Below are 23,943 nucleotides of genomic sequence, written 5' to 3' on the forward strand. Positions count from 1 at the left end.
AATGCTATTGCTTCCAAGCAAGGGCTCGCCCACATGGTGTGGAAAACTGAGACAACATCAACCAATGGTTTAGTTGCTGCCTAAATCCAAGCATGTGATGTGACATCCATTCTGACGTTCATGAACAACTCAATTTTATTGAATTCTCCTAGCCTGAGATTCCTAGATATGCTTGCAAATTATTCCCAACCAACTACCATATATACATGGAGTAGATGCAGGCTTGGACCTAAGCTTTGTCACTCATTCTCCAGTCTGAATTTCTGCACCTTAAACTGGTCTACAACACCGAATTTATCCTTTCAGAAGCTAGCATTGAAGTAGCTATATCCCCATTGTAGAAGACGAGAACTAAAACTTGGTACATCACGCTGATTTAGTAGGGATGATACATAAATTTTCTTCAACATGTAGGTGTAAGCAGCAGTATAGAGCACCATAATTCTGTTACAGTAACTTATTGATGACAAAGAAAAGGGCGATTGACCATTCTAGTTAAACATTGTAAAGCTAGCATGAGTTGCATATTGAACAACAGGCTTTTATAGTGATACTACCATCAAGCTCTGCCAAGACAGCCCTTTCACTTTGTAAAGCCTCCAAAGAGAACAGAAACTTGTAATTGCAGCTTCAGCTCCATATTGATTTCCAGCTGGACTCCGACTAAATATGCACAACTAAAAGATATTCACTTTCTTTTTCTTCAGACAAAGCTTTGCTTGATCTTAGCTAGTATCAATCATGCCCGTCATGCCTTCTTTCAGGATCCCATCAGCACCAAAAATTCCAATTGCTCTTCAAATGGTTCTTCAGTAGAGCAGGCCCCTTGTTGGAATAAATTTGTTAAATCCAATACTTAGCTTCATAAAAACCCTCGATGACAGCTCCTTCAAACTGTTGGCAAGTAAATTGATCATAGTCCCTTCTTTGAATTTGTGCACTTTCTTCAAAATTTTCCAATAATTTCCCCTTGCCATTTCTTCCTTGATCCAAATTACTTCATGCAACGGGCCTGATTGATGTCAAAACATTAGCTCACACTCAAGACTTGATGATGTTTCAAATTCAGTGTTCCGGAGCAAATGTTTTCTTTCTGAACCCTTAGCCAAATAACAATTCCATCTACAGAATATTTTTTATCCACACCAATGTCCACCACAAGAGGTATTACCTGAGCTGTGGCAATCTTTGGCAGTTTTATACTCAAAGCTATATCCTGTTTATTTTTCCAACACAGATACATAATAAACCAAGCAAATCACACTGTATCGTAATAGATTACACTTTAATTTAGCAAGAATAATTTCCAGTGGGAAAGAAAAGCAGAAGAGTAAGTCTTATATGACATAGAAACAATATAGAGAAATGAATAAATTCATTATTTGACTAGTTGATACACAAATTGGAATCACTAAACAAAATAGGCCCTTGCCTATTTTGGGTCCTACCAGTGCTGTTTAGCAGCTGAACTTTGGAGTGCTATTAGAAACAACACCCTGAACGATACAATACAAAATAAGATGCTATCCAGACAGCATTCAAATGAGTACCCAGCCAAACCGCTACAATCAAGATAAACAACAACAAACTCCTTAAACCGCCACGATTGTGCATTGAAGAAAATTTCTTCTGGGTCCTAACACAAACTAAACTTATACTACTGCTTTTCTTGTCTCTAAGTAGACAAAATCAAACCAACGCAAACCACATAAAAAAAACAAATCCACACACACATATTAACAACAAACAGGGGGCAATAATAACCACAACTAATTTAAACTGAGAGCTACTATTTCAACGGGCATCGCCTTCTCTTTGTTCCGAAGAGGGAGGTGGCGGAGGACCAGATAATGAAGCCAGCAAATTCAGGTGGCCTTGGTGAGCTATAGGCAGATAATTCCCAACCCTAGCAGCAGAAGCCTCCCCCATTGAGGTAGACTGTTGTAGAAACCTAGCCATACCGGACTGCTGCGGAGCGTTCAATGTCGGCACTACCATCTCCGGCTGAGCCGCCGCAGCAGCAAAACTCCATACTTGCCCTAAGTCGGGCCGGGCTGGGAGGGCCCAAAACCCTCCCCCAAGTGCTGCAGACCCCACAACAGTAGCTGCTGCCGCTGCAGCAGAAGCATCATCTTTCTCGTTAATACTATCATCCTCATTGGAAGACCGGAGTCGCTTCCCTAGAATAAACGGCGTCGGCGCAATCAACGGCTGCTGCTGGTGCTGCTGTGACGGCGGTTTATGGTCCAGCGGAGCTGACAGTGTACCCACCGAGTTCCTCGCGGAGGCAGGAGAAACAGTAGAGAAACTCGCCGGAGTCGTTCCGGTACCCGTGGCTGCAATGATAGACGGCTCAGCCTGACGCAAAAGCCACTCAATGGTTTGGCCGTCGGACTTGTGACCTAGCTCCCTCGTCAACTGAAAAACCCTAGCTGCGCAAATAATCGGCATACGAATACGGCGGCCCCTTCCGTCCACCTTGCTATGCCGGTCTTTCGCCGGCGGCTTCTTAACGGCCAAAGCAGCAGAGCCGTTATTACTGCTCGTAACCCTTTGACTCGGGTCAATAATTGCTCCGTTACCATTACCGTTACCGTCTGCCGACGCCGATGACATCGGTAGTAGTAGTCTTGGCAGCTGCAACCTTTCAGTGGCTGTAGAAACAGACCTTTCCCCCCCCTTTTCTTGATTGAGTAAAAATTAGACGTTTTTCTTTCTTCAGCTCTATTTCACCATAACGATATGAAGCGAAGGATTAAAAAAAAATAAAAAATAAAACTCCTCCTTTTTTTTTTTAGTGTGTGAGTGTGTGTTTTTCCGGGGGCAGGGCTGGGGGGTTTTTGCCTTGGGGGGAAGCAGAGAAGAGGGAGAGGGTAATCAATGATTGAGGGGCAGGAGTTGGTGGAGACAGGAGGAGGGGCACATGGGTGGTGGGGACTACTCAGACTACTACTGATACTTATAAAGGTACAATCCACAGCTCAGTCCATAAATACAAACAATACAGTTCTATAGATTAAGATATATTTCAACGATTTTATATTTAAAAATATAAAATTAATTAAAAAATAAATAAATACAAAAAAAAATAAATAAAAATAAATAAAAAATATATATAAATATAAGGGAGAATAATAATTATTAATATATATATGATAGATTATATGAATATTATGTGTGTTAACGAGTGTTCTAAAAATATTCATTAGAAAATTACTACTTTCATTTTGTTTTTGTTTTTGAATAATAATCTTCCACACCTCATTTCACTTCATTCATTATGGTCACTTTCTCATGGTTCTGTTATAGTAGTGGTGACTAGTAAGAGATAATAGTATAATACACAGTTTAGATTGGATTGGGTGTTTGTTTTATTTCCTTTTTAAGGGATATTTTTAAAAAGTTATATACTAAAGTATTTTTAGAAACATTTATGAGTGGAATGTGTACAGAGTACTTGTTTTTTGTGTTTTTTAGTATTGTTTTTAAATGTTGGAACAGGCCTCTCTTTTTTTTTTTTTTTTTTTTGGAGAAAAATGCCAGTTTTCACCCATAAGTTTTGGGCTATGGACATATTTTATCTTCAAACTTTCTAGCATAACACATTTAGTATTTGAACTATTAACTTTTGACTAATTTCATTCTCAAATGGAGGAAAATTAATCAATTTGAACGAAAATCGGAGCTGGGAAGAGCGGTATTAGAGTTGAGAAAGTGAAGATACCTGTTTTATTTTACTGATTTTAAATCATGCAAAACTTTTTACTTAACATATTCGTACTCATCACGTACCCAATTCCATTCAAATTGATTAATTTCCAATTTGATGATGAAATTGTCCAAAATTTTATAGTTGAGACTCGGATACTAAATGTGTTAGCGCTAGAAAATTTAAGAACAAAATGTGTCCATGAACCAAAGTTTGAGAATCGAAACGGGCATTTTCCCCTCAATTTTCTTGTATATTCCGCCAACAATTGTCCCTCGCTACCTTCCTATTCCTCTCCATCTTTTACCTTTGCATCCTTAGCCCGTCACATCTCCCCATTCATCCCGACCATCTTCCCCTCTCTGCCTTCTGCCCACCATCCCACGCCCTCTACAGCCCCTCCCCTTTTTTCCTCCTACCTTGCAAGCCCCTGTCTTCTTTTTTCATGTTAACAAGAAAGTCTAGTAATTAAAGGTATACTCATATCCGCATGCATGCCTTGCAAAAAAAAAAAAAGCCCGTGGCATAATAGTTAACTTCCAAAACTGATTGGAAAGTGCATAAAGTTAACTTCCAAAACTAACTGGAAGGTACTAAGAGGTTTCCAATGCCTAGTCATCATAAAAAGCCCATGCCATAATAGTTAACTTCCAAAAGTACTTGGAAGTTACCACCAGGTGTCAAGCCTAAGTTTTGAAGGTGAGGGCAACATTTGCTTGTTTGCTTCAACCTTTTGTATACAATTCCTTAAATTTTTATTGAAGGAAATATCTTGGTTTCTTTTGAGATAACATCCTTTTATGGTAGTGTAGAAAGTATTGGTATGTTTTCTTTTTAAAAAAAAAATAAATAAAAGATCTTTCTTATGTAATGGTTCCTCTTGATGTCTTAAACTTATATTTTTAGTTTCTTTTTTTATAGTATTAAATTTATTGAAATGAACATTATATAGTACCACACACGTTTTTGGATACATTACAATAACACACCAATTCTTTGCCTACTATATAAGGAAATTAATTTCACAAACTAGTCAAACAAAAAATGCATTAAATACACAATTTTAGTATTTTTTTTTTACATTAATAGCATTATCATTAACATTATGCTTAAAAACTGTTATGCTTAGGGCTTTTTTAAGGGACTAAAACATGTAATCATCTTTAATTTATTAGATCCTTCTAGAATCATTAAATTTTTTTTGTCACTATAATGAAATCATCTTAAACAATTATGTATTAATTGCATATTTTTATATTAGAAATGTTCAATCGATGTAAATGATCAAATTCCTTATTTTTTTGGAATATTATTGGAAATAATAGGGTAAATGGACAAAAATATTAACACGTATCTTTTTTGAACAATTATAAATGGCTAAAGACAAAAATAGTACACGTATAACTACTTTTTGTGCAACAAGTGATATGTTTTATATACCATGTACGTTTTTTTTTTTTTTTTTTTTGTACAAGTGGTGCGTTCTATAAATGAAGTAAAACTTGAAATTTTTTTTTTTTTTTCAAAACGTTCTGATTTATCAAATATGTTCTTCATCACTTAATTGCAATTATTGACAATAGTACACTATATGAGTACGTTTTATGCAATAAGTTGTACATTTCATATAAGTACTTTTTATACAAGCCATACGTACATTAGATGAAACAAGTTCGACATTGTTGTCCAAAACGTACCAACTTATTGTACATGTAAGTTCTTCATCAATTAATTATAAGTAATCATAATTGTACATAAATTAAATACATTATATTTTACAAACAATGATATATTTCAGAAACCATGTAAGTACCTTTTGTATAATAAGTGGTAAATTTCATAAGTCATGTAAGTACTTTTTTTACAAGTAGTATGTACATTCCATTAATGAATCAAATTTGATGTTGTTGTCGAAAGCATACTAACCTATAATACGAACATATTCTTAACCATTTTAGGGCAATTGATGACAATAGAATAATATACAAGTACTTTTTATGGATCAAGTAGCATATTTTATACACTACGTAAGTACATTTTATACAAGAATGTGTATATTTCATAGACAAAACAAAATTGATATTGTTATCCAAAATGTACTAAGCTATAGTACGTGTAAGTTCTTCACCACTTAATTACAACTATGACAATGGTACACTTTTTTTTATAGCAAGTGGTATATTTCATACACCATGCAAATATATTTTGCATAATAAATGATACATTTCATACATCATGTGAATACTTTTTGTATATGTCAATTTTATTAATGAATCAAATTTTATCTTGTTATCCAAAACTTACTAACCTATAATACGAATATGTTCATCATTTTAATCGCAATTGATGACAATGGAACACCACATAAGTACTTTTTCTATAACAAGTGATATATTTTATACATTACATGAGTACTTTTATACAAGCAATACATACATTCCATAGATGAACCAAATTTGATTTTGTTGTCTAAAACAAACTAACCTATAATACAAGTATGTTATTCATAACTTAATTACATTTGATTTATACAACGACTCTTATATATATGGTACTTACGTAGTAATCAAAAAAATCTAATACATGTACCAAATGATAATCTATTGTACTAAATACTAATCCTTTTCGATATGTCTGACATTGCTTCATTCTACACGATTGACCAATCAAAGTTTTGAACATATCATTTCTTTTCACATTATGTAAAATTAAATGCAATTAATATATTATATCAACATCATTTTCATCCTTTTTTTTTGTAAATATTATTAGTAAGATAGCTAAGTTTATATGTTGTGTGTGCTAGAAATACACTTTATTTCATATGTTGGAAAAATCTATGTGTAACAAAAACAAAATAGTTGTGTACATGCCTATTTTGTTTGTGTCCTTTATTATATTATGAAGTAAAATAAGGGTGTGCCGACATGTCCTTGCATAGCTTTAATTTTATCATCATTAGATTAGAAAATTACAACTTAAAACAAATTTTGAAAAAAGTAGATAAAAATTTACATATGAAATGCCTTTTTTAAGGCTGATTTTGTTCTCTAATATGCTATACATATATTTAATTTTGTACCAAAATGCACAATTATAATGTGTTTAATATACTAAATGTGTGCATGCAATGTATTCGAACTCTGTATATAATATAAATACCCTAGTGTTTTCTTATTTTGCAAAAAAAACAATGCTAAAATGTAATATAGAAGTCAACTTATATAATATTTGAAAAATAGGAACTCAAAGATCCAAAATTCATCAAAACGGTTTAAGTTTTGAAAATTTTTTGAATGAATTATTTTTCAACATTTATGATGGTTAATGAATATATCTTTAGATGACTAAATCATCCTATTTGCCATATGCATTTTATTGAATAGTAATGTGCACCTTAATGAATAAAGTTGTGCATTTCGAAGAATACAAGTATATATTAAAATTTGTATCAACTTAATTAATATGTATACATATGTAAATGCATACATACGAGTAACTAAATATAATTGCACTTTGATAAATATATGTGTATATCTGAATGTGCACAGATATCTGTTAGAATGTGCACATACAACTATTTGGAAAAACATTCAATGGTGTATTAAAAAAAGTATAAGTATAATATCTTTTTATATATAAAGTTTGAGCAGGGTTTGGTGTAAAAAGAAAAGTGTCTTTATTGGTTTTGCCAAATATATCTTTCTAATATTCACTATTATCTATTAATATTTTATCTATTAAACTTACCACCCCTACATGACTACCAGCACAATAAACACACAAATACATATACATACCCCCTTTTTTAGCCTAAAAAACTTCCAATAAGCCAATAACTGTCTACAACTTCCTATCCAAAAAAATGAAAAAATGAAAACACAATTCTCTCATCCATAGTTCTAAAACAAAACTCCAACTGCTACTAAAAAATTTAACATATTTTTTGAATATTTTCCTTTTAGATTTGCTCACACATTGCATGTGCCATTGCCACTAATAGTTTATAGAATGTCACAAGAAATTACGATGGTTTGATGGTAAACATGTCAATTGCACTAACATGACAAATGATATCGACTCGAACTCGATTAACCCGAGTAGAGCTCGATAGACCCTAACGAATCAAGTTCGAGTATTAAGTAGCAAGACTCGAAGACTCGTCGAATTTTATCGAGTTTTTTAATTTTAATTTTTAATATATTATTATTATGAAATTACTCTTCTGCCCACAAGAGTGGTTGAATTTACGAAATGTTTTAGGTTGTATGAATTTTTTTGAAGGGCGATAATGTTTTTTTGGTAAAAATTTGTCAAAAAAATGAAATTTCGAAATCATCTAGACTCGAACGCTATAAGACTCGCTTTGACTCGAGCCCATGCAAGTCGAACTCAAGTTCTATGAGCAATATATCATGCTCGAGCTCGAGCTCCAGCAATGTTACTCATTCGAGCTCGAACTCAAGTATCTTTCCTACAAGTTGAGTTGAGCTCGAGTCGTCATACTCAAGTTTGATTCAACTTAATTACATCCCTAAATAGGGTCTTCCAACTATGTACCATGTTAATTACAATAACATGGAAAATGACATCGTGGACACATCAGTCAGGGCCTACCAACCATGGATGTAAGTGACACTTGTCAGTGGGTCCAACCTTATTATGCAGCAACCACGTCATATGTAGATCTCATCTTTATTGCAAGTGCCAAATAGGCAAATTAGTCATATTACCTAATATTCAATATTTTAAATCAGTATGAATAGTAAGCAATCACCCAAATACAAATTACCTAGAAGTGGTACCCTTGTTTTGAATTGTAAAACTTCCCATTTTCATCTTCTAAATTTTTCCTATATGTAAGCCTCAAGATAGTGTTGGTTGTAAGTAAAGTGGAGGAAAAGTGAGGGAAAATAGGATTCTTACAATTTTTTTGTCATTTGTTTGATAAGAAAGTCGTGGGATCTACAAGAAAAAAATTTCCTAAAACTGTCAAATTTTCAACAAAACTTATCTTGCAAAATTCACAGGAAAATAAGTCATGGGAACATCTTCACGAATAAATTTTTTGAATCAAAATATCTTTTTAAATCAAGATAATACTGTTGAAGATTATACCATATTATGTCTCACTTTTTTGTTCATTAGTTCGTTCAGGTAGAACTACTAATACTAAAATCGTATCTTATCTCGTTTCTTGTTTTTCAAATGGTTCGCGCAGAAATATTAATGCTAAAATCTGTCCTCAAATGGTTTAGGTAGAACTATTAATTCTAAAATCTCTACTCAAATCTTTTTATCTATTTCAATCATCTATACGTACCACTATTATAACGTATCGAAACACCAACAATTAAAATTTTTCTTTTTTTCTCCTTTTAAAAAAATCATTCTTTTTCTTCTCTTCATCTTCATATCTTCATATCTTCATATCTTCATATTCATATCTTGGATAAAAATTTCTAGTAAGTTATAGTACAATAAGTTTGATTTTTTTTTTGTTAAAATGATTTTATAAACAGCTATAAAAATAAGCCTATGGCAATCATGCAGAGAAAGACAACAATTTGAGTAAGGAAGGGATCAGTGCAAATTCAGGTATGTGTAGAATCGTTCTTCATTTGTTGTTATATCTTATATCTCGTAACACATTTTTTTGGCATAATAAAATACATGATTTGTATGAGAATCAGTTCATAGTTAGTTAATGTATGGGATTGCAAATTCTTTCAACTACTTAATCTATTTTTGTCAATTGTAAAAACTTATTCACTAAGAAATTTGTCCACTTCTTATTTATCAGATCTCCATCTCCATGAAATGAAGAATGTGAGAAATTCTGTGATGCCAAAAAAATGACCAGTTTAGAATATTTGATGTCTTTGTTCATTTTGTGCTTTCAATATCTCTTTAAATTTAAGTTGTTAGAAGAATTTAAAGAAAGTGACAGGTGCCGAACCTGTGCAATAATAATAATAAAACCTAACTACCACCAAAAGCAGTCAATAATCAATTCTAGGTACTGGAGTAGGGACTCTAGGTGTGCAATGGGTTACTTGATTCACCCTGTTCCCGAAGAGTTTATTTAATCCGATATACCAGAATGAATTAGCTGACAAATTTTACTAACAAATAGACAGTGGCAAGCCGGATCGTCTCCTCAAGGACTAGGGATATTTGTCTCTTTGAAATTCCAATTGGCAATAGGGGTTTTCGTCGAAATAAGAGTAAAAGTAATTCAACAATTCAACAAAAAATAAATAATTAACTAAAACGACCGTAGACAGGAATTAAATCAATAAAAGACAAACTCTAACCAAGAATACAACATCTCAGACATAGTTCGCTCATCCGATCATTGATGCAAGGGAGGTACACCTAATTTATTAATAGGTTAGTTATAGTCACCAACGAGTTCTGACGATCAATTTTTCTTTAATTTATTGATAACCAAGGTACGACCATTGATTACCCATAACCAGAAAATACTCCTAAGTATGATCATAGGAATTAATTCCCCAATTGCATTAAGAATTAGAAAAACCTAACCCCAATCAATAACACGCTACGAGGGTTATTTAAATCAGATTGCACGTTCTCCTAATGTGTAAAAACGCTATTTGCCACTGATATTAATCAATTTAAACAATTACAGATTTAATTGACTAATTTGGCAGGAGATTAATAAGTTGCATTGAATATCGGGCCCTTGACATCCAATTAACAAAATAATTCCATGAAAATTCAAGCAGATAACGTGCAAATATTAACAAATTAAGGAACGCATGAAAATTAATTCGATCTCACAAATATTCAGGATTGTGTCGTCGCGTTGATCCTTGACTAAATGGAAAGTTTAGCCACATCGCATAAGTAAACTCCATGTAAATTAATTGATTCACAAGACATCACGCTTTTCACTAGATAATCAAGAAGTAAAAGATGTTTCTCCAGTTGGGAATATTGTCGAACACCAGGAAATGCATGACAAGAAAAGAGGCAACTATCCTGTCTCTAAGCAATGACTAAATCTCCTATCCCTATGTGGTCCCTGCAAAAAATCAGAAGAAAAGGCAAGGCCCTACTCAATGTTTTCTTTTCCTGTTTCCTCTTGCTAATAAAACTTCCTCGTACAAGTCATCTCTTCATCAGCAAAGGAAAAGGAAGTCCGTTGCTTCATACCCTATGGGCTAGGTTTGTGAAGCTTTTAGAAGTGTCCCACGTGTGGAGCAATTTTTTCCAGAAGGTCCCCCTCTTTTTAGCACTTTTCAGTTCCACTTCCTGTAGATAGGTCTAAATATCAAGTATAAGTATATGTTAACAATTAGGTAATATTTGGCAAGGACAAAGAGGAAAATTAATAATAAAATTACAAACAATTAACACCCTATCAATTCCCTCTACACCTAAATCATGCTTGACCTCAAGCATGAGAACAACTAAACTCATCAATGGCCAGCTCTCACGTTCTCTATTGTCAAGTTATGCTTACACTAAAATCAAGGTTCAGTGGCTAAGTGTCAAGACATATTCCTTCCGATTAGCTCCTGAAATCAAAGACTTGTCCAATTCATAACTAACTCGTCTAGGAAATCAGAATATTAAATTAGCAAAAGTCAGCAATTGGTTCAATTGTCAACCAAAATCTCAACATTAAAGAACAAGGATCGGCAGGCCAACATGATCATATGCTTACATATTTTTCACATCTGTTCTTTTTCTTTTCTCCTTTTTTTTTGTTGTTCTCTTTTTTTATTATTTTATTATTTTATTATTTTATTTTTTATTTTTTTATTTTTTTATTTTTTTATTTTTTTATTTTTTTGAGAACGAATAAATGTTTAGTTCCAAGCCATTCAAGTCTTTTGACGTGAACTCTAACATTTTTAGATGAAAGAGCCCAGTTACTCAACTTTTCACAGCTTCAGTACTACCTACTCATAAATATCGCCATTTTTTTTACGCGAGAGTCGACACTTGTGGTGAAAACTCCCGATTACTGGGTGACAACACTAGCGGAGTATAGCCATTTGTTATTCATGATCAAAACACCAACATGCTAGACAATTAAAGACCACAGCCTACGTCATATCCTAAACATGGAGAGCTAAGGTCGACAGGGGACCAATCCACACAACAGTTGCCAGCAAAATATTTATACCGCCTAAATAAGTTAACCACAATTCACACAAAGTCATTAAACTCATGATATTCATCAAGACAATATGCTCTTACTTGCCACTGAAACTAAATTTATAGAATAAAACATATCTAGCAATAGAAGAGTGAGTTGTAGGCAATTGTTGATCACCAAGACAATAATAAGACAAGCAGAAAATTAAAGAAACACTGGTCGAATCCAAATCCCCCCACACCTAAGGCACACATTGCCCTCAATGTGACAAATAAACAGTAAAAGCAAATAGAAAGGCAATGGAACCTCCCTTAAATCGTCAAAACAATGGCGGGTTAGGCCCAAAGGGAGGCGAAAATCCCGCGTGCTGTATAAATGCTGCTAGATTTTGGGCAATGTTGGTCGCATTGATGTCAATATTTTTCACTCTAGCATCCAAAATGTCAACCTGTGCTCGTAACACGTCCCAATCATCAGCCCCTGGGGATGAGCGGAGATAGATCTGGCCAGGGTTATCGCCAGCAGTGAAAAAACGAACAAAGAGGAACGAGGGGGGACACGAGTCGGTCTCGGGAGAACAACTTCCCACCCGTTGTCACCTTCCCATACCAAGCCCATTTTCTCTAGACAAGGAATGTCTAAGGGATCCATTTGACAGGCTACATATAAATCATGATTAGAGAGATCAAGCACATGCAAATTAACAGTCAAATGAGGAATATAGGATCCAAAAATCAGGGGACGCTTCTTTTTAGGTAAAACAGATTTGAATTAAGAAGTGAGCCAGCACCCCAGATTAGCCTTAATGTTGTTATGCATGCGCCAAATAAAAAAAAATTTGGCTTAGACAAAATACCCTAACTATTTCGCCTACCCGAGAAACTATAGGTCAAGAAATGCTGGATATAGCGAGATGCTGGGTCCTTCAGATAACAACTCTTAGACTGACGGGAGTCATAATCAGCACGGTCTATAGATATATCCTCCCAAATATATCGATAGCTGGAGAAAAAAGGATCTACGTAATCACACGCACTCTCAGCATACTCCCGAGACTCGGCATAGGTTGGATCAGTAAAACCAAGGGTTAGATTGAAATCAGTAATGGAGTGATGGAACTCTTGACCTATTAATCAAAAACGGATGACATTGGGGGTAGAGACTGTGTAACCAGTGGGGAGATCGAACTCGAATGTGGTATAGAACTCCCTAACCAACTTGACAAAAGCTGGACGGTCAACAATATAAGTGTAGAGACGCCATCCAATTACCCGGATCAAGCAGTCAAAGTAGGCCCTAATATTCAAAAGGCCTAAGGTGGCGGCATCTCGATATCGGTAGGGAATAATCCGTTGTTCACAACAATCAGCATTGGATTCGACTAGTGTTTCTTTAATTTTTTGCTTGTCTTACTGTTGTCTTGGTGATCAACAATTGCCTGCAACTCACTCTTCTATTATAAGATGTGTTTTATTTTATAAATTTAGTTTCGGTGGCAAGTAAGAGCATATTGTCTTGGTGAATATCATGAGTTTAATGACTTTGTGCGAATTGTGGTTAACTTATTTATGCAGTATAAATATTTTGCTGGCAACTGTTGTGTGGATTGGTCCCTGTTGACCTTAGTTCTCCATGTTTAGGAGATGACGTAGGCTGTGGTCTTTAATTGTCTGGCATTTTGGTGTTTTGATCATGAATAACAAATAGCTATACTCCGCTAGTGTCGTCACCCAGTAACCGGGAGTTTTCACCACAAGTGTCAACTCTCGCGTCAAAAAAATAGCGATATCTATGAGTAGGTAGTACTGAAGCTGTGAAAAGTTGAGTAACTAGGTTCTTTCATCTAAAAATATTAGAGTTCACGTCAAAAGACTTGAATGACTTGGAACTAAACATTTATTTGTTCTCAAAAAAATAAAAAAATAAAAAAAAAGAGAACAACAAAAAAAATGGAACAAAGAAAAAGAACAGATGTGAAAAATATGTAAGCTTATGATCATGTTAGCCTGCCGATCCTTATTCTTTAATGTTGAGGTTTTGGTTGATAATTGAACCAATTGCTGACTTTTGCTAGTTTAATATTCCGATTTCCTAGACGAGTTAGCCATGAATTGGACAAGTCTCTGATTTCAGGAGCTAATCGGGAGGAATATGTCTTGACACTTAGCCACTGAATCTTGATTTTGGTGTAAGCACAGCTTGACAATAGATGACGTGAGAGCTGGCTATTGATGAGTTTAGTTGTTCTCATGCTTGAGAACAAGCATGATTTAGGTGTAGGGGGAATTGATAAGGTGTTAATTGTTATTAACTTTATTGTTAATTTTTCTCTTTGTCCTTGCCAAATATTGTCTAATTGTTAACATATACTTATATTTGGTATTTGAACTTATCTACAGGAAGTAGAACTGAAAAGTGCTAAAAAGGGGGGAACTTCTGGAAAAAATTGCTCCACACGTGGGAGACTTCTAAAAGCTTCACAAACCTGGCCCATAGAGTACGAAGCAACGGACTTCCTTTTCCTTTGCTGATGAAGAGATGACTTGTACGAGGGAGTCTTATTAGCAAGAGAAAACGGGAAAAAAAATATTAAGTAGGGCCTTGCCTTTTCTTCTGATTTTCGGCAGGGACCACGTAGGGATAGGAGATTAGTCATTGCTTTGAGATAGGACAGTTGCCTCTTTTCTTTTCATGCATTCCTGGTGTTCGACAATATTCCCAACTGGAGAAATATCTTTTACTTCTTGATTATCTAGTGAAAAGCGTGATGTCTTGTGAATCAATTAATTAACGTGAAAATTTACTTATGCGGCGTGGCTAAACTTTCCATCTAGTCAAGGATCAACGCGAGGACGCAGTCCCGAATATCTGTGAGATTGAATTAATTTTCGTGCATTCTTTAATTTGTTAATATTTGCACGTTATCTGCTTGAATTTCCATGAAATTACTTTGTTAATTGGATGTCAAGACCCCGATGTTCAATGCGATTTATTAATCTCCTGCCAAATTAGTCAATTAAATCTATAATTATTTAAATTGATTAATATCAGTGGCAAATAGCGTTTTTACATACTAGGGGAACGTGCAATCTGATTTAAATAACCCTCGTAGCATGTTATTGATTAGGCTTAGGTTTTTCTAGTTCTTAATGTAATTGGAAAATTATTTCCTACGGTCGTACCTAGGAGTATTTTCTGGTTAGGGGTAATCAATTGTCATACATTGATTATCAATAAATTAAGGAAAAATTGATCGTCAGAGCTCGTTGATGACTATAACTAACCTATTAATAAATTAAGTGAACCTCCCTTGCATCAATGATCGGATAAGCGGACTGTGTTTGAGATGTTGTATTCTTGGCTAGAGTTTGTCTTTTATTGATTTAATTCTTCTCTACGGTCGTTTTAGTTAATTATTTATTTTTGGTTGAATTGTTTAATTGCTCTTTCTCTTATTTCGACAAAAATCCCCTATTGCCAATACGAATTTCAAAGAGACAAATATCTCCAATCCCTGAGGAGACGATCCTGCTTGTCACTGTCTATTTATTGATAGAATTTGTTAGCTAATTCATTCTAGTATATCAAATTAAGCAAACTTTTAGGGAACAAGGTGAATCAAGTAACCCATTGCACACCTAAAGTCCCTGCTCCAGTACCTAGAATTGATTATTGATTGCTTTTGGTGGTAGTTAGGTTTTATTATTATTATTACACAGGTTCGGCACCTGTCAGTTTTTTATCCTGGTTGTACTAAAAAAAGGTTTACCTAACAGTAAGGGTAATAAGTCATGAGAGTGTTCATCATCCATGTCAAATACATAGAAATCCGTTGTGAAAACCAATTCATTAATTTTTATCAAAACATCTTCAACGAACCCGTCGGGATATGTATTGGTTCGATCAGCTAATTGGATTATTATCCCAATTTCTTTCAAAGAAGTATATATGGATTTTGGCATGACATTAATTGAGGTTTCTAGGTTTAACATGGTCTTTCCAATTAAGGTATTACCTATCCTACAGGGAATAGTGAACATATCCGAATTCCCGTATTTCGGTGAAAGTTTTCGTTGTAGAATTGCCAACACATTCTCCCCCACTACCACTCGCTCATCTCCTTTCAACCGCCTTCGGTTGACATACAAGTCCTTCAAAAACTTTGCATATTTGGGTACTTGTTTAATTGTATCTAGTAGGGGAATGTTGATCTCTATCTTACGGAAGATCTCCAGGACCTCTTTCTCTTTATTCTACTTCTTTGGTTTCTCCAACCTGTTAGGAAAGGGAGGTGAATTAGTTTTAACTGTAATGAGTGGGTCCGAAAGTACCTTTGGATTTTTGTTGCCTCTACTATCCTCTTCCAACTCTTTCTCAATTCGTTCCTCGTTCTTGTCCTTAAGAATCACAGGTTCGGGTCCTTGGATTTTCTTGTCACTCCTCAAAGTCATTTTGCTTATATTTTTGGGATTCAACTCAGGTTGAGATAGCAACTTCCCTTGAACTTGGGATTCCAAACGATTGATTGTTATGGTCATTTGATTCATTTGACTTTGCATGAATTGCATCTGGCTTATTTGATTTCTTATGTTTTGCAATTCGGAGTCCGTCCTTCATTGATGTTGTGCGGTAGTAGCCATCGGTTGTTTCATCATCTCCTCCAAAGATGGACTAGAGCTCGGTGAAGGAGGCGGTGGTCGAGGTTAGTACTGCTGCTGGTACCCTTGTTATCTACTTGGTACAAAGTTAGACTACCTATTCCCTCCATAACTAAGGTTGGGATGATCTCTCCAACCAAGATTGTATGTACTTGAATATGGGTCGTATTGCTTTTTTGGTGCGGGCGCGTGGCCAGCCATATTTACGTGTTCTGCATTTTCTTCTTGAACTAGCGGACACATCTCCGTAGAATGACTCAAAACAGTGCATATTCCACATACTTTGGCTTGTAAGGCACTTCTCACAATTAGTTGTAGCACGAAAGATGTCAATTCAGAGAGTTGTTATTGGGTGGAGGATATTTCTACCTCATTCACCCTACGTATCGGGACATCCTCTCTTGAACTGAACTACTGTAAATTCTCAGCTATCCCCTCAATCAGCTCTCAAGCCTCTTGAGGAGTCTTGTTTACCAATGTTCTCCCACTTGCAGCATCGATTATGTTTCTATCTCTGAAGAGTAAGCCCTCATAAAAATATTGAATAAGCAGTTACTCACTGATCTGGTGTTGAGGGCATTTGATGCACAATTTTTTGAACCTTTTCCAGTACTCATAGGAAGACTCATTTGGGTGTTGTTTGATATCGCATATTTCTTTCCTTAAACTGGCGGCCCGAGACGCATGAAAATATTTTTTCAGAAATTTTTCTTCAACTAGTCCCACGCAGTGATGTTACCTGGTGGTAGGTAGTATAGCAGTCTTTTGCGGAGTCCTTCAAAGAGAAGGGGAATGCTCTCATTTTTATTTATTCTTCTGTAATTTTCGGGGGTTTCATACTGTTGCAGATAATATCGAACTCTTGTTTCATGCAAGTGTTTGTCAGGCTCCTCACCTGATAAGCAATGAAAAAATGGTAAAAAATGAATTAGCTCAGATTTTAATTCAAAAGATGTGTTATCATTTAAATGCGAAAAAGTAATGCATAAGAACTGCTGATTTAAATCAGGAGCAGACAACTCTCTTAGTGTGCGTGCATTTGCCATGGTGACTTCCTTTTGGTCTGAATCACTCGAAATATCACCACGTAAACTCATCGACTCAACCTCTGGATCAAGTCCTTGAGGTGCAACACTGGATTGCTCCTCGCTGAGTTGTCTAGTTTATTTCCTAGTTTGGCGTGCAGTTTTCTCTACTTCAGGGTCGAAAATCAATTCGCCTGTACGAGAAGAACGATGCATAAATTAGAAAAAATATCAGAAAATTAAAATAAAATAAAACTTACAAAGAAACAAATAATTAACGCTAGTCCCCGACAACGGCGCCAAAAATTGACACCTGTGCAATAATAATAATAAAACCTAACTACCACCAAAAGCAGTCAATAATCAATTCTAGTTACTAGAGTAGGAACTCTAGGTGTGCAATAGGTCACTTGATTCACCCTATTCTCAAAGAATTTGTTTAATCCGATATACCATAATGAATTAGCTAACAAATTTTACTAACAAATAGATAGTGGCAAGTAGGATCGTCTCCTCGGGGATTTGGGATATTTGTCTCTTTGAAGTTCCAATTGGCAATAAGGGATTTTTGTCGAAATAAGAGTAAGAGAAATTAAACAATTCAACCAAAAATAAATAATTAACTAAAACGACCATAGATAAGAATTAAATCAATAAAAGACAAACTCTAACCAAGAATACAACATCTCAGACACAATCCGCTCATCCGATCATTAATGCAAGGGAGGTTCACCTAATTTATTAATAGGTTAGTTATAGTTACCAACGAGTTTTGACGACCAATTTTTTCTTAATTTATTTATAACCAAAGTACGACCATTGATTACCCCTAATCAGAAAATACTCCTAAATACGACCATAGGAATTAATTTCCTAATTACATTAAGAACTAGAAAAACCTAATCCCAATCAATAACACGTTACGAGGGTTATTTAAATCAGATTGCACGTTCCTAATGTATAAAAATGCTATTTGCCACTGATATTAATCAATTTAAACAATTATGAATTTAATTGACTAATTTGGCAGGAGTTTAATAAGTCGCATTGAACATTGGACCCTTGACATCCAATTAACAAAGTAATCTCACGAAAATTCAAGCAGATAACGTGCAAATATTAACAAATTAAGGAACGCATGAAAATTAATTCGATCTCACAAATATTCAGAATTGCGTCGTCGCGTTGATCCTTGACTAGATGAAAAACTTAGCCACGCCGTATAAGTAAACTCCACGTAAATTAATTGATTCACAAGACATCAGGCTTTTCACTAGATAATCAAGAAGTAAAAGATGTTTCTTCAGTTAGGAATATTGTCGAACACCAGGAATGCATGAAAAGAAAAGACGCAACTGTCCTATCTCTAAGCAATGACTAAATCTCCTATCCCTACGTGGTCCTTGCCGAAAATCAGAAGAAAAGACAAGGCCCTACTCAATGTTTTTTTTTTACCATTTCCTCTTGCTAATAAGACTCCCTCATACAAGTCATGTCTTCATCAGCAAAGGAAAATGAAGTCTGTTGCTTCGTACTCTGTGGGCCAGGTTTGTGCAGCTTTTAGAAGTCTTCCACGTGTGGAGCAATTTTTTCCAGAAGGTCTCCATTTTTTTAGCACTTTTCAGTTCCACTTCCTGTAGATTGGTCCAAATACCAAATATAAGTATATGTTAACAATTAGGCAATATTTGGCAAGAACAAAGAGGAAAATTAACAATAAAGTTACTAACAATTAACACCCTAACAGAAAGAAAGCAACCAATAGTTGCAGTCTCTTTATAGTTTGAACCAGAGGAACTAGGCTGTGCAAGGCAGAGCCTTGGCCCTCCTAAAAATATTGATCATTGGAAAAGCATATATAACAAATCTAGTTGCAAAATAGGTACATAATATCATAATTACCATTCATAGATAGCTGTCAATAATTTCAGTAGCAGTTACACACCTTTTAGTACAATTAAGTCCCAAGTAGAGATACATAATGCATGCTAATAGTTACATAATATCATATATTAGGATTCATTGACTTCTAGTCATAGAGAGAATGTTAATGGATTCTAATATGATGGCAAAAGATAGTATGCTAGAAGTTTAGTAGTATCCATGATGAACAAAAGAGAACATGAAGCTGTGTGACTACTTCATTTTGCAGATTCACGGGGCTTCTTGAGAGGGCTCATATGAGCAGATTTTGAAGATGCAGGCTTGTTGTCTTCAGGACCATTTTTTCCAGCAATTGAGAGAAGGCTTTTACTCTTCATAACAGAAAGAAAACCATTAACTACATCATGTATCTCACAATCATGTAAAAATGAAACAGATAGCAATTAATATGCCTGAAGCTTAAAATTTTTTAACATGAGACATACAACCTGTAATATAATCAACAGCAGATAAATCCAAATCCTTTAGACCAAAAAAAAAAGCAGCACAAAATTTAGTTTCTTAGACAAACCTGAGAGCTGTATATGCCAACTTGTTGGAGCAAAAGATGCACACCAAATAGAATAGCCAGCTTCAGTTGAAGAAACAGGTCAACATTTTGTAAGCATAGGCAAAAAAAAAAAGCAAAATCAGTATAAGAAAAGGAAGAATAAAGATTCACAATGAAAAAGAAAATTGAAGAATTACAATAGCAGTGCTATTGTTTAGTTATGATCTAGAAGTATAAAAATATGTTTTCAAGTAAAGTAAGTACATTGTGAGAAGAAAATCAACCAAATTAATCAATAATGGTCTTATAACTCTCATTATTGATCTGTTTACTATTATGTTAAGTTTTACTGCTAGTGAAAATATAGTCAAATGATCTGAGCCTAAAACATTGTCTGGATAAGCTGTTTACTAATATTGTTATATAATGGTGAAAACCTGAAAAAAAAAAAAAAAAAAACCTTGATCCTATAAGGTTATGAAGACATGTCTATCTGTGGTAGAAGTGATAGTTTGCAGATTTAGAGACTCTAAGGTCAGGGCATTTATGAACCATTAACAAATTCTTAATGACAATTTTAGTTTTTATTGTTGATAGGAAGTTAACGTGGCCATGGTCTCCTATATCCCTGTATATGGCTGAAGTTGTAGCTATTTCCTAAGTTGCTATAATACATGGCTTCTACATGGATGTTTAGTTAATTAATAAGCAGACTGATAAATCTGTTTTTTAAGGAGAGGCCAAAGAAAAAGTGCAATGGAAAATAATTAAGTATACAGGTTCTTCATGGAGCATAATCTTAAGTGACTGTAGTTTCTGCAGTAGTATTTTTTATTCATGATATATGTAGTTTTTGCACCATAACCTACCAAAATTTGATTTACAAGAAATTTCTTGAAAGGGAACGAAAATTTGTCAACAAATATTGAAAAAGCAACATCCTTTTTTTCAGAAAAAAATAAAAGTATCAATTCCAATATCTTAAATAAAGTTAAGAGGTTGGTATCAATGGCAAGAAGTGCACTTTATCTAAACGAAACTGATAATCAAGATATCTAAGCTTCAAAATTGGCCGAAAATGAAAACTCAAAAAGCTAATTGAACAGCTAACCCAAACACAACTGCAAAAGGAACAAAAAAGAATACATGCAATGCAAATTAAATAGGAAAAAGAAAAGAAGAATAAACCTGATTAAGTGAAGTATTATATCGAATTACAGATCGAATTACAGGAGCAAAAAAAATCGTTTGAAGTATTACAAATGAAAAGGACCCTTACCAAAGCTAGAGGCAGAAGAAGCTCCCTTCCAAACGCAAGGTCTTCAGAGAAAGATATACACCCTGTATATGGGCACTTCCCTTTCTTTTCCTTTTTAAAACCTAAAAACCTAAATTACTACTCACTTAATGTCTATCACATCAAATCCCTGAAAATATGATTTAGAATTACGGTGTTCATGGGAAAATTGGATGGCTGCAAAACCAATTCCAGTACAAATGAAAGAAATCAAACGACTGGCCACTTTTGTGGGGAAAAATCCCTGAATTTTGGGGAAAAAGAAGACACCTAATCTTTGAGGGATTTCAAGCCTTCCATGCTTCCAAGTACAATAAGCATGTGAAGGAGCCATCTCAGCTACAGGAAGGGAAGAGTACTTGCTAGTACTTTCACCCGAAGAAGAAGAAAAGAAGAGATGCTGGTTTCTTGTTTGTCTGAAGTGCTTGAAATGAAATGGGCCGGTTGTCTGAAGTGTTCGTCTGAAGTGGTTGAAATGAAATGGGTCCTATTGGTTCTATTACAATGTAACGGGCAATGGAATATCTTCTTGCTGGTTCCGTTGGTTTCTTGTATGCCTTTGTTCCATTGTTGCCCTCATTAAAAAAAATCTAGCCAAGTGTCAAATAAGTAGCTAGCCACTTGTCAAAAAGAGAGATGCTACAGTGACCACCACTCTCTTTTTATTATACTTGAGGGACTAGATCAACCTATGTACAAGTTTTTTTTTTTTAACTCAACATCTTAGTGTTGCTGGAACTTGACTATATTTCCAAGAGAGGCCTGTGTTACTAGAGGTTGTACGGTGGACTGTTTGTTTGTTTTCTATTGAATTATATGTTCTATTTTAGGCGAACTATGCTATTAGATTGTAATGTGTAAATAAATTGCTATGGAATCACTGTCATTTACCTTTGCCAACTAATGATAGTAGTTTTTATTTTTTTTCATTTTAGTCACGCCTTTTTTTTTTTCCTTTCTTTCTTGCTAGTGTTATTTAACTATTACCAAATATCTTTCTTTAAGTGTGTAACAGTTTTAAATTTTTCAAACAGAATTGAAAAAAGATTTATTTCGTACATGTATTTATATGAATCATAGTTATTTTTGTAACTTAATTTCAGTTTTTGTGATTTTAGATGGATAGCTTGGTGATTAATTCTTGATTGTATTATTAAGACTATTTACATAAAAATCCACCTCGTAATAGATATTTAACCAATAGACCATTTACTCGGAAATATTGGAGATAGATGAAGAATGTCACAATATTTTAAGGATGAATGTCTAAGCTTTTAACAGATTAATTTACATTCTCAAAGATATTGGTAGTTTATATGACACATTACATGTATGCATTGAGGAACAATTAGCAATGTTCTGTATGGTATTGGTCATAATGAGAAATATCATAATCTAAAATGCTATTTCAAATATTATGGAGAAACTATATGTAGATACTTTTCAGAGGTCATAAATACAATAATATCATTGTGAGATGATTTCATCGTACAACCAACTGGGGAAACTCCACAAGAAATGTTGGCTAGTTTACGCTTTATACCATATTTTAAGGTACATATAATTATTTGTTACCTTAAATAATTTTAAAAACCTTATATTTATGCAATTAATATTTTCCTAAAATATAGGATTGTGTGGATGCAATAGATGAAACTCATATTGATGCCCAAGTACCAAAAAGAATTGTAGCTCAATTTTATGGTAGACAAGGCAAACCAACTCAAAAGATTTTAATGGTGTGCTCATTTGATATAAAAATAACATATGTTATTTCAGGATGGGAAGCTCAAGGATATTGGTTTATGCTCTTACTTGTAATTAAAAGATTAAATATTCTAATGATAAAATTTTATATATTTAATGATGAATAATGTTGTTTTGGTATTTTCTTTATTAATTAGTTATATTTTATTACATGTAGGAAAATACTACCTAGTAGATACATGATTGGCTTTTTTAAAATATCTTATTAATTAGTTATATTTTATTACATGTAGGAAAATACTACCTAGTAGATACATGATTGGCTTTTTTAAAATATCTTATCTCTCATTTTTAAAATAAAATACCATTTGAATGAATTCACTGGACGGAATCCTAAAAATACCCGAGAATTATTTAATCCTAGGCATGCATATTTAAGGAATGTGATCGAACATTTGGGATATTAAAGAAATGTTTTGCAATTAGGAGAGAAACACCAATGCACCCATGGATTATACAAGCAAATGCATTGATTGCAATGATTGCTAGTCTATCCTATATTAGTAATGTCCTTACTTGCTAATACTGTGACAAGAGATATTTAAAAATAAAACAATAAGTGTAATAATCTCATCATCATAACTCTATATGATTTTCTATATATGATTAATTATTCAAAGAACTTTATAATTTGCATTGTATATAACAATATGCGTAATAAAAAATAATAAAGATGCTATGATTAAATTGAGTAAATATAAAAATGTAAATACAACTCTAAATTCGATTGGAATTAGGGTATACAATATTAATATTATAGTATTTGTGCTTTTATGCCTAGAATACTTTCGTAAGGCCTTTTACAAGAATACTTTCATAAGGCTTTTTTATATTGATGCATAACATGTAAAGGGTGTGTTTTAGAGTTGGGTGAATTGCACAAAGAAGAAAGTTCACAGATAGAGCTGAGCCTAGCAGA

General features: G+C 34.1%; 1 protein-coding gene and 1 long non-coding RNA gene across 5 annotated transcripts; both read right to left on the reverse strand.

The window, feature by feature from the left end:
- Positions 1–1,358: 1,358 nt before the first annotated feature.
- LOC113699381 (transcription factor TCP7) lies at positions 1,359–2,956 on the reverse strand. The gene has a single exon (XM_027219722.2). It carries the CDS (start codon positions 2,614–2,616, stop codon positions 1,795–1,797), a length of 822 nt encoding a protein of 273 aa, XP_027075523.1. The 5' UTR covers positions 2,617–2,956; the 3' UTR covers positions 1,359–1,794.
- Positions 2,957–18,772: 15,816 nt separating this feature from the next.
- Positions 18,773–21,794, reverse strand: LOC140010801 (uncharacterized). Of its 4 annotated transcripts, none has more exons than XR_011817948.1 (3): positions 21,240–21,794; positions 19,982–20,041; positions 18,773–19,160 (listed from the first exon to the last, which is right to left on the reverse strand). It is a non-coding gene; the product is annotated as an uncharacterized lncRNA (long non-coding RNA). The 4 variants fall into 4 exon arrangements; XR_011817949.1 differs by having other exon boundaries at positions 18,773–19,781; XR_011817950.1 differs by having other exon boundaries at positions 19,667–20,041.
- Positions 21,795–23,943: the final 2,149 nt, after the last annotated feature.

This window comes from Coffea arabica, chromosome 7c (assembly GCF_036785885.1).
Source record: "Coffea arabica cultivar ET-39 chromosome 7c, Coffea Arabica ET-39 HiFi, whole genome shotgun sequence".
Classification (NCBI taxonomy): domain Eukaryota; kingdom Viridiplantae; phylum Streptophyta; class Magnoliopsida; order Gentianales; family Rubiaceae; genus Coffea; species Coffea arabica.

What these genes read in the sequence shown, in the direction of transcription:
- LOC113699381 (XM_027219722.2), bottom strand. Translation starts at nt 2,616, where the DNA reads ATGTCATCGGCGTCGGCAGACGGTAACGGTAATGGTAACGGAGCAATT.